This window comes from Carassius auratus, chromosome 13 (genome assembly GCF_003368295.1).
Source record: "Carassius auratus strain Wakin chromosome 13, ASM336829v1, whole genome shotgun sequence".
In the NCBI taxonomy this organism is placed as follows: domain Eukaryota; kingdom Metazoa; phylum Chordata; class Actinopteri; order Cypriniformes; family Cyprinidae; genus Carassius; species Carassius auratus.
The window spans coordinates 6,606,148-6,618,302 of record NC_039255.1 but is presented as its reverse complement, the minus strand read 5'-3'; the positions used below and the strand labels follow the sequence as shown (position 1 = coordinate 6,618,302).

General features: G+C 34.2%; 1 protein-coding gene across 3 annotated transcripts in view; it reads left to right on the top strand.

Moving 5' to 3' along the window:
- Positions 1 to 12,155, top strand: part of LOC113112450 (cGMP-dependent protein kinase 1-like) — a 54,364-nt gene that overhangs the window by 6,720 nt on the left and 35,489 nt on the right. For all 3 annotated transcript variants that reach the window (XM_026278039.1, XM_026278040.1, XM_026278038.1), the window contains one exon: positions 2,969 to 3,135. In XM_026278039.1, the coding sequence (XP_026133824.1) occupies positions 2,969 to 3,135 (167 nt within the window). The remainder of the gene's footprint in view (positions 1 to 2,968; positions 3,136 to 12,155) is intronic.

Genomic DNA, 12,155 nt, shown 5'->3' with positions numbered 1-12,155 from the left:
AAAAAATAAAAAAATAAAAATAAAAATAAAGGACAGATTATTTGCAGCTTCATTCTGCAGCCTCGAAATAAATCAACTTTGTCATTCATTTGTCTCATCTTATTATGCACTGTCATGTGCAGTATGAGCTGTTATCTTCAGTCAGACTTTACTTCCTGTTTTAGCATTCTGCCCAGAAAATTGACAGAACAAACAGAGAAAGATATGGCCATTAATTCATTAGCACACACATCTACAGATGACCACGGAGCTACTGATGGCTTTCCAGTGAGGACAGAATGATCTTTCAGTGAGGCCAGAGTACGTGAATTAATACAGAACCTTGGGACAGTTCTCCACACCAGTAACATAATTAACTCAAGTCAAGTCACCTTTATTTATATAAGACTTCATACAATACAGATTGTTTCGAGGCAGCTTCACAGTAATAAACAGGTCTGTGTTTCCTGATAACGTTGTCTCTTAGCACGCTGCAAAGACTCTAAAGGTATGCCTTAACTGAAGGTGTACAATTTCTAGGCGTGTTCCCGGAACTATACCTTAGAAGGTTGCTTTATATAAACCTTCTTATGTGCGACGTTATCAGGTGCTGTCCATGGCAGTGGTGCTGAATTGGTTGCCTCGAGAATTGATTATTAATTCTGTGCACAGGCTTCTTCACTGCATAATGTGAGAAAGTGATTCATTTCGGTTCAGTAACAGTGTTGATGTTGCAAAATTCATTCTCCTGTTTCAAGTATTTTAAATAATATTCAATGTTGCAAGACAAATAAAAGGCCTACTAATAAGATTTTTTCTCACAGACGTTCAGCCATTGTTGCTCCATGTCCACAGCTTTCTCAGATTTACTCTGGTTTAATCCTTAGCATACTTTGTCCTTTTAAGGGAGACATTCTGTTGACCTGTGATGTGAATGTCCTCCTGAAAAAGGCAGTGAGTAAAATTCTAAGTCAAACAGAGTTTGGGAAGGTTACAGGATGATCCGGAGGTCGTCTGCTGTAAATGAGGCCAGTGATCTCTCTGCTTTTACTGGATGTATAACATCTTCCCTGACTGTTCCACTAGAAAGTGAGTGTCCTCTAGATAGAACACAAACCGCCTTACAATAATACCACACAAGTCTTGGAGGGATTACTCAGATATTGCTCTGAATGTAAACACCTTTAAGGACCTTCTGGTTGCTTATTTATTGTGTCTACTGTGCAAAATAAAAAAAAATAAAAAAATACAAATTAATGTACATTTAAATGTTGTCTCAATTCAAATTATATTCTGTTTGCAGCTGGATTTGAGTATGCAGTTCTTATACTGTAAGGCTGTTGCAGTGAAATAACCTATGCTAGTATATGTTGAGATCCCAGCTGATTTTCCTAAATATAATTGGAATTAAAGGAATATATCACCCAAAAATTTAAATGTACTCACCCTTAGGCTATCCAAGATGTTGATGAGTTTTTTTCTTCGTCTGAACAGATTTGGAGAAATGTAGCATTACATCGCTTGCTCACCAATATATCCTCTGCATTGAATGGGTGCCATCAGAATGAGTGTCCACACAGCTGATAAAAACATCACAATAATCCACAAGTAATCCACACGACTCCAGTCCATCAGTTAACATTAAATTGTAGTATCTGGCTAGAGTCCTTTCTCCATTATATTGCTTTCTGCAGTTAAAATGTTGAATTGTCTGAACAGGGGATGGATTTGTATTTATTTTCTTTTACTGGAGTAGGTATTGTTATAGATAGAAAACTAGTATTTTGGCCAGAAACAACCATTTAAAGTTCAAATGGCTTAATAAAGTATTTATTTAAAAAAAAAAAAAAAAAAAAAAACAATAAGCTTTTCAATTTACAAAACGTTAACTAATGAACTGGAGTTGTGTGATTTTTTTTTTTGATTTTTTTTTAGCGTTTGGATTATTGTGATGTTTTCATTAGCTGTTTGGACTCTCATTCTGATGGCCATGTTATTAACTTTTATTTTATTGGTCTTTAATTTTGTTATAATGCATGTCAAAAGTTGTCTCATTTCGTTCTATTTTTATATCTTAAAGTCAATAACATTTTCCCCAGGGTGAGACTGTCCGTGTGTTGGAGTCAAATAAAAAAGCTCTTCGTAAAGTACTGCACACATCTTAAAAAATAAAGGTCTGTTTTTGCTCACGGCGGAGCATGTCTGTGGAATGTAAACACTGTGTGGTTCATAGGTGAGCGTTTGTGGGTTTAAGCAACTAAATCAGAAGACTGGCTTAAGTCCAGGACAACAAGAGCAGAGGAGCTGCTTTGTGTATGTCTGTGATGCAAACCTGGTTTTTAGCTAGTCTGATTTTTGTTTGCTGTGACGTCCAGCAGATTTGGGGTATTTACTTTCAGCTCTTGAAATATCCTCTTCCTTTAATCTCTTTTTTTTTCTAACCCACATTCCTTGTGAATTCATTGGATTCACATTGACTATGTTTTGGATTACCATATCATTCAGCTCTTACTGTCTACACTGTATATAATATGTATAGTGTGCAAATGTTAATACCTGGATGACACACTACAAAATGTGTACAACAGAGTATATTGCATTAGATGCAGTTTCATAAATTGCAATGTGTTTGCATTAAATTCCAGTTTCATGTGATGAATGAAACTGCCAGCCATGCTTAATAATATTAATAGTATCAGATGTTTAAAAAAAAAAATCTACTCATAGTTTGATTGAATTGCCAAAAGTTAAGATTAAAAATGATAAGTGAACACCATTCATATAATTAAATTTGCACATAATCATAATGAATTCATAAGGTCATGTTATAGTTGCATAACGCATTTTGTTTCACAAATAATTTTTTGAAAAGTATTTAGTGTATTCTGAGCAATAATCAGTGAGTTTCTATTTCAGGCATAGTCATTGTCTTTACTATGTTAAAGAAATTGCATGGATCTTTTTAACAATGTTTTTCTGCACTGCACAGGTCAAAGGAACTGATCAAGTCAGCTATTCTGGACAATGACTTCATGAAGAATCTGGAGATGTCTCAGATCCAGGAAATAGTGGACTGTATGCATCCAGTGGACTATGACAAAAACAGCTGTATTATCAAAGAAGGGGATGTGGGCTCCCTCGTCTATGTCATGGAAGGTGAGAGACAGGAACGGAAAAGTTCCTTTTGAAAAGAGTTTGTGCTTTAAAATGTTTAGCAAGGCATAATTCACCCAGAATGAAAGTTCTGTCATCATTTATTGACCATCATTTCATTGAACCATGTGTAGTTTTTTATTGCAAATCAGGCTGCCAAAAAGTCCCATTAAACTATAAAGCTTCTATCAAAGCTTCTAAAGTCATACCGATAATTCTGATAGCATATTAAGACAGTATTAGAGTGGCTTTAGTGTTATAAAGCCCACATATATATTTTAATTAGTTTTAAACAGACCCTTCAACTTCCTTAATTAGGCAAATAAAAAATTGAGAAGTGCCCAGATGTCTTACTGAGTAATTAATAGGCATTTCAGATTTGAAGACATTAACATAATATTTTAACATTTGTGGTAGTTGTTTTGTTTGTTTCTTTTATTAGGAAACTGGGGATGAATCATTATAGGTTATGTTATATATTATGTATTACACATCATATATGATTAATTAACACAAGCACATATTTGTGAGAGTTTAATTTCTCAGAAATACACAATAATGGCCTTCTAACATATATGAAATAGACACATGCAGGTTCAATAATGCTTCACATTATTTTGCACGAAAATAATTAGACGGTACTTGTATGCAATACAGTAAATGCTTAGCATGCACTTTGTGAGAATGTGCATGACATTACTTTTTAGCGCATTTAAGCAGTGTCATGAATGAGAGTAAGTCCTTAGTCAAAATACATACAAGCATACTTTTCTGTCCATGTGATATATATTTTTAAATCATTGTTGACATGGTCTATCATTTAATTTATATATTTGTTTAAGTGTCATTTGAAATATTCTTTAAATATTTGTTTTGGTGACACCTGCAGAAGCCAGGTTAGGATTGTATCGGCCCCCTCTATCTGAAATAATTACATCAGTCAATACATCTGTCATTTTCTGTGGTTTAATGAGAGAAAAGAGCTGTTGTGTTTTCTTAGGGTCAGAGGATTGTCTCTGTCTTTCCTCTTTATGTTCCTGAGGGAATGGTGGAACACTTGGTTTGAATTAAGGGATTTCGTTAGACACGCTCCAGAGATTTGTGGTACAAATTGGGAACTTGCCCAACACAGACACTATATCCTGGCACAAGCCAATTAGAAAGATAGACTAAGTGGATATTGGCTGCATACAGTCCCAGAATACATTAGGGTATGTTGTTGTTCCGTAGTTATAAGACAAACAGAATAAAACAAAGACATATTTTTTAATCAATTAAATATTTTCTCTCAGCATTAGCTTTGCCACATTCAGTTGTTTGCATAGATGAGCAAAAGCAAAGGATTCAGAGAGGATTCAGGGAGATTGGAGAGAGGGAGAACGAGGACTTTTCTTCTGGGAGTTTTTATTAGAAAGAAAAACAAACTTTTCATGGCAGGGTTTCTGTCTTCCAGGATGAACATGTGAGACTAAAATTTTAAAATACTGGTAAATATAAACAGCTTATTTAGTTCCCCTAACTTAACAACAAATAGTTTAAATTTAACGGTATTCAGAACAGAACAAGAGTGAAAAATAAGTAGTTATAAAACTATATATTAAACTAGAAAATAAAACACAAGTTAGGCTGTTGTGGCATTTATTATAAACAGCATACAAATGTTAAGCAAAACTGAAATGGCAGTGGATTCACAAGCCTGTCTCATACCACAAGAATCCAAATGTTTCCATTTTTCCCATATTTGTAACATTTGTCTGCATGACTATTATTCATTATGTAGCCTAAACATGAATATATACTACACTCATTCTCTAATATCCGTATAAAATCCTTCCCATGTGCAAAAATGTTTGTTTGGGTGCTGCACACTGATTTTTCAGTGAACCTTTTAAAATAAACAGTGTAACTTTTGTTTGGTTGACTGCATTTTAGTTTGATGATGAATGGCTGAAATGTCAGGCAACAGTAGAACTAATGTTGTTTGTGTGTGCGTGAGGCGCCTGTGCGATTAGATGGATTAAATCAAATGAAGATGGAAAGAAAATAAATAAAATGCATTAAGAGTGTCACACAAACAAGCGTAGCCCTACTTGTTAGTTGCACTGTGTTTTTATCCTTTTTTTAATCTGTTAATTATATTATAGCCTATTATATATTTTGTGTGATCCTATTTATTTTATTCCTTTTATAGACTTAATTTGTTTGTTTTTCTTTCACAGAAGTGCTACATGTGCATGATGCAACGGTTGAATCCTCATGTTCTTTTTTACGCTAAAGCCCTGTAAAAAAAAAAAGACATTCTTATCTTATTGGTTAATTATCGACTAATGAGATTCGTTTGGCTGTCCGGAAAATAAAAATGAACAAAATGCTGTCATTCTACAATTCTCCACCGTAATTACTATGCTGTGTGAAAGTACAGGTAACACTCTTGCGTACACGAGCTGAGACCAGACGTAAGATTTGATCGTAGCCACCGCTCACGTTTATATTGATAAATTCCAAGTTTTGCGCTGAAACCAACCGTATGCCCAATTTTCTTTTGTATATTTGTTTTGTAAATGAGGTCCTAGATTAAATAAACAATATAGATTGCAAAGGTAGAGCAGTGAAGAGCTTGTGAGATACATAATGACTTGCTGGAGGAATCTTTTATTCAGATAAACCTTTCATAAAAATCGCGGTCTACATTTCAGAGTACAATGTCAGTGATGGAGGTCGGTGTCACGGTTATCTTCAGTTTAGTTTAGTCATGTCTGTTATGAGCTCTCATTAGTTATTGATTAGTTAATCGTTAGTCCAGCTGTTCCTGCTTAGTTCTCTCATTTACCATGTGTGTACCTTTAGGCCTGATTCTATTCTACCCTTCGTCGGTTATTAGCTTATGTTATGTGTTGTACCATATCTGTACGCTGAGTAAAGTCTGTTTGGAATTCTGCATCTTTGTTTGATGTCCTCATTCCTCGATGACCCGTGGCAGTCAGAAAATGAATAATAGTGATCCGAGTTAAACTGACCAGCATTTCCATTTGAAGCCCAAAATCACATTAAGCGAGTCCTGTGTTTTTATGGTACAAAAGAAGCTTTTGTTGATGAGATATATCATGGGTGGACAAAGTATTTAAGCTTTCAATCACACAAGAGGGACATTTTAGCTGAGATAATTAGTTCGGCCTTATGATAGGATGGGAAATGATGCCATGTTATTATTGTGTCTTGAATGTCATATTAGCCTGTGTGCTGAAGTCACCATGCTTATTAGCCCCAATCTGAATAAATAAAGACATACTTAATGACTATAGATAATGTCAGCTCTAAAATTGCAGCATGTGTGTGTCTGATGCATGATTTCATACTACCAAAAAGTCATTTACCAGGAACCATTTGGAGAAAGTTTTCAATCATGAAATCAAAACTGACCTCATACATGTCATACAAGGGAACATTATCATTTTTAATCAAAATAATTAATTATTATTATTACATATTATTATGTAATTATTTTTTAACCTCTGTAATAGTGGTTGACCCATTTAGCCAATAGCCAGTGCCGATATGTAGAAATTGCAGATATATGCCAGTATTTTAAATTCTGAAATCTGACTCGATATTCAATAAGAAAAAAATGTAGGGTGGTATTTAGATTTTGAAAAAAAAGTCAATTATATAGCAGAATAGAGCTACAGTAGGTGGTTGAAAGAGCAGGGTAAGTCACTTTATTTTACTCAAAATGTTATACACTAAATAAATCAAGTGCAATATGACTAGGAATCTGAAAAATGATTTCATCCTGACTTTAATGATGAAAGGAATTGACTGACCACAGGACCCATAGTCATCTAAGGCAGCGGTTCTCAATTCCAGTTCTCGCGGACCCTTCTCTGCACATTTAGCATGTCTCTCTTTGTTAACCCAACAAATTCAGATATTGAGCTCATTAGAAGTGAGCTCTGTGCATGAACCCATTGTTCCCATTGACATGGTCTCTACACAGTTTTCATTGCTCAGTACTCCCTGAGCAGGGGAAATCTGTTGAAGTTTACTTCAATTCAGAACATTCAGAATGAATTTGCGCTAGACTACGTCTGTACACACAGACAAGTGTGATGTCATATACCTCTGTAAATAAATACAATTTAAATTCACGTCTTGCACACTTCAAAGCACTTTTAATTGAACATACTGTATACATTCGCTTCGAACTGGAATGATGGCGGAATATCCTGTGATGTCCACTTTGTGTGTGCAGAGATACTACAAATAATCATTATCTGTCACTTTGATGGACTTTTTTTATTTTATCCGTAAGTAAATATTGTAGCACTTGGAACTTTTTATGTGACATTGATATCTGAAGAACTTCTATTGCTTTGAGGCTTACCTTGTGCTATGCTGAAGGTTATGGCTACTTTTTATTCTGATCACTTAATATGACAGACAACTGAAACCGTCTTGCAATTTGGTCAACCAATTTAATGAACAATGTCCCATGAATTATTCCACTATAGTCTACAGGTGTGCACTTGTTTATCCTCCCACATCCTAACTCACGTCTCTGTCTCCAGTTGTCTTTTTATTTCACTTGCTTTCTTTTCTTTAAATCTTTTTTAAAGATTCACTTGAATCCCTTTTACCAACTTTTAGTGTGGGAATTTATCCAAAATATGAATCCCCAGTAAAACCGATACCTTACTTCTGTATACATAGTAAATATTGGAAAAGTATGACAGTACTTATTTTTTTTTACTATATTTTTATATGTAGGTACATAAGGTAATTTATTCCTGTGATGGCAAAGCTGAATTTCTAGCAGCCATTGTCTTTATTGTCATTTTGATCAATTTAATGCATACAGAGAAAAAACAAAAACTAAAAAAGAACAATCTTTAAAAAAAAAAAATTCTGATGTAACCAAAGCCACGAGCAGCAGGAAAAAATTATATAAACCAATAATATCATAGCACTGTGTACTATCTTGTCTCAGTCCAATGAAATCCCAGTGGATAAAATCAAGTCTCCCCCTGCATTATGTCCTGCTCAGTGTTTTGTTTTTACTCAGATGTACAGCATGCAGAGTTCATTTCAGAGTAAACACAAGACAGTCTCTCATCATGTAATATCTGTCTTCGGTGGCCTTTCGGTATCTTTATTTCATTTCATGCATTATTTCATTCCTGCCTGTTTGATCACATCGCATCTGTTATTAATGTTTGTTTAGTAGAGCCCATGTCAAGGAAACGTCTCAGTCTCTCACTCTTCCTCTTCTTATCTCTGTGAATCATGGGTAAAATATAATTGACTGTAGGGCATTAATAGGAGCTGCTCTGAACAATAGTGCTTAATAACCATGACAGAGCAAACAGTATGAGCAACTCAGAAGGTTACCTGCCTTACACTGCCGGCTCTTAACATGTCAGTCAGTGAGTGTATGTGCATTGTGTGGCATTGCAAGTTATTTTCCATTCTTTGACAGAGAAGCACATTAGCGGATGTTGGGAAATGTAATCAGTTGTTCACAGCAATGTCCTTGACCCTTTGGGTCATAGCTTCCTGTGTCTGTCAAAGGAGGAACTGGAGGTCACGCTACTGGACAATATTACTTCCTGCTGTGCTGGTGGGTGTATTAGCTTTGGGAAAAAATATTTGAGACACTTAAAACGACATCAGCTTTTCAGTATGATCAAACTCTGGGCGTTACAACTTTGACCCTGTTCATTCTCACAGTCCTCACTGTATTTGTAATGAATTTACATGCTGTAGATTTATAGGCTTAAATACTTTTATGACTTTATGAATGTCCTGTTTGACTGTGTCCTGCAGTGGTAATAAGCTGTGTTCATATTTAATTCTTTAATGGCTCATATAATCAGTCTAGTTTTATGTCAGACTTTTATGGCCTGTAGTGGGTCACATTTTAATCAATTCTTAGCCTGTTTTGAATATTACCTTATACTCTAACATTACCAGAGAAGATATTTGCATATTTTAACCGCTTATTTGACTATGATCTTAAAGAATTTGCTATAATGATCATATTTCTCTCCTGTATACATGCTTACACTAAACTAATTATAATTACAATTTAAAATTATTTAAAATTTTTTAGTTTTTTATATGTTTTAAAATGCAACTTTTAAGATACATGTGCTCAATGTGTTCAATAAACTTTTATTATTATCAATGTTGAAAACAGTTGTTCTGCTAGTTAATGTGGTTTTATTAACAAAGTTCGGGAGAAGCACGATCAGATAATCATCCAATTTAGCACAGGTGCATCTCGTTTAGCTAATCATCTTAAATAGCACGCAAGCATATATATATATATCCAGTCTTCCTACCTCCTGTCCCACGACAGTTTTTTGGCAACCCTCCTCCACCCCAACTCCTCACTTCTAATCTATTTATCCCAAATTAGGGATAGGGGGAGTTATTTGGGTTCGGGCTATGCTCCGGGCCCGGACCCCTCCCCCAGGACAGCACGCCAAAATATGCCTACTATTTGCCTTCAGATTAGATGTAAGGGTGAACTCGTGAATTTTGTGGAATCCATGATAGATTTTTTTTTTCATCTTTGATGAAAAGAAAGCATTTATTTGATGAAGTTTTTTTTTTTTTTTTGATAAATGTACATTATAAATGTATTTTCCGTCAGTTTTATCAATTTATTGCATCCTTGCTGAATGAAAGTATTAATACAATATAAATAAATCTCAAACATTTAAACGACATACACTAAAAAATGCTGGGTAAAATATTATCGCCAAGTAAATGTTGGACAGAACATATGCTTGAGTTTTAGACATGAATCCATGTGCTTGGTTGTTTTTTGACATAGTGCTGGTATTGAAGGTTTTTCATTTTAAATATTACAAATCCACTCTTAAATCTCTGTTATATATAAGACAGGAATAGTTCATATACAATATTTTTATTTATTTAATGGCAAGTCACTATTTTACAATCGTAAAATAGTAAATATGTTAGGACATGACAGGAGCAGCAACAGCAGTCAATGGGATTTTGTGGGCAGAAAACTACTATCAGTAAGCTGTTCCAGTTCATGAAATGACAATTTGTTATATTAATTATTGAGAAGCTACATCAAAATCAGCTTCACCTCATGCCATCTGGTCATTTAAGTTTCAGTTTCAACCCGTCAGACGACTACAGCTGCATCACTAGCACACTAGAGTCAATGGAGCACACAAAAACATTGTTACATACTGTATAACAGCAATGCAGCATTGTGTTTCAGCCCTCGTCTCACATTTGTCTAGTAGGAGGTGAAACTTCTGTGGTGGCACCAGTCTGTCACTTTGAGTGAAAAAAAAAATATATATATAAAGGAAAAATTTTGTGGCTGGTATTTGTTATCTTTTGATTAATAATTTGAGATGTCATAATGAGGGGATAAAATTCAAAGTGCAGAATATATAAATGAGTGAAATTTGGCTTTGGTGAGTAAATAAAACAGAATGACTTGCCAGATGGCTGTTAACTTTTTTTTAGGAACTGCAACATTACATGCTTTTTTTTTTTAATCTAAAAATGATAGACAGACTCTTTCTGATGTAAGTGATGTGCGTTTTTCAAATCAAAGACATAAAGTGTCTACTCAGGAAAACAGCTGTTGCATCGTTTTTCTCAGAGGAAATGGTGCTATTAGTTCATCTAGAATGCCTTATTAAATTTTCTGTAAAACTCCATATGGTTACATATACAGTATAGAATATTTCTCGCATTAAGCCACTAAAACAGAAATATCGCAGACAGATGGAGACTGGTTCATGCTGAATGTGATGCTGCGAGTCACACAATGAGTGGTGCTGTTTGTCATAAGCATGCAAAGTTAAAACATCAAAATAATTCCATTGTCTGCAGATGTTAAATACGATTTTTATTGCCTGTAAATTTTCTTAATTCATTCGGCGTTGGCAAGTGTGGCAAAAGTTAATTTTGAACCATGATAATAGTAAATGCAGAGAAAGGTTTGATTAGGTCAAGGCCACATGGAAGTCATTCTGATCCATAATCCTGTTCTGCCAGAGCTGAATATTAATGATAATTAAATAGTCCATCATAAGGGAAGGGTCATCAGCTCTCTCTCTTTTCTCTCATTCTCTTACATTCTCAAATCTAACAATCTCTCACCTCTACAACTTTGATATGACCTTCACACCTTTTCAATATCTTTCTCTGCACTGCTTTCTCTCATCTCACATGGTCATTCACTTGTGTTGTCACCTGTCTGTGTGATCAGCTGCTGAAAAGCTGCTTGACTTCCTGTTATTCGGCTCACAATGTATCATATCAGGCCATCTACATTGACACCTCTGAGAGGGAGAGAGACAGGTGTATTTTAATGTTACAGTTACACTAAAGGCGACTGACTGTTCTTTAAGAAAATGCTTGATACGAAACTTTATGGTAACAATTTAGTATAGGGTCCAATTCACACTAATAACTAATTGCTTATTAGCATTTCTATTATTAACAAATTGGCTGTTTATTAGTGATTATAAAGTACATATAATGCATGACATCCATAATCCTACCCAATACCCTAAACTTAACAACTACCTTATAAACTATTAATAATAAGCAGCAAATAAGGGGTTAATAGAGGCAAAAGTCATAGTTAATGGTTAGTTAATAGTGAGAATTGGACCCTAAAATAAAGTGTGACCTTAAGAATATATATATAGTCATATATATAGTCATTTTGTTCAAAGTTTTTTTTAAGTAAAACATTTTTTTTTTTTTTGGTGATAATATATTATGTTCATAATTATGTACATGAATCTGTTTGAACAATTTCTGCATTGTTTTTGTTTTTGTTTTATTTTTAAATTTTATTTTTTTTATAATTAAAAAACAATTTCCAGTTTAAATATTACACTTGTTTTTAGTTTTTTTTATCAAAATATTTTCTATATATTTTTAATTTTTAGATTAAATTGACGATGACATTCTTCCCAGGTTTCTTGAAATTCACTATTATTCTGACTGTTATGATCTGGTTT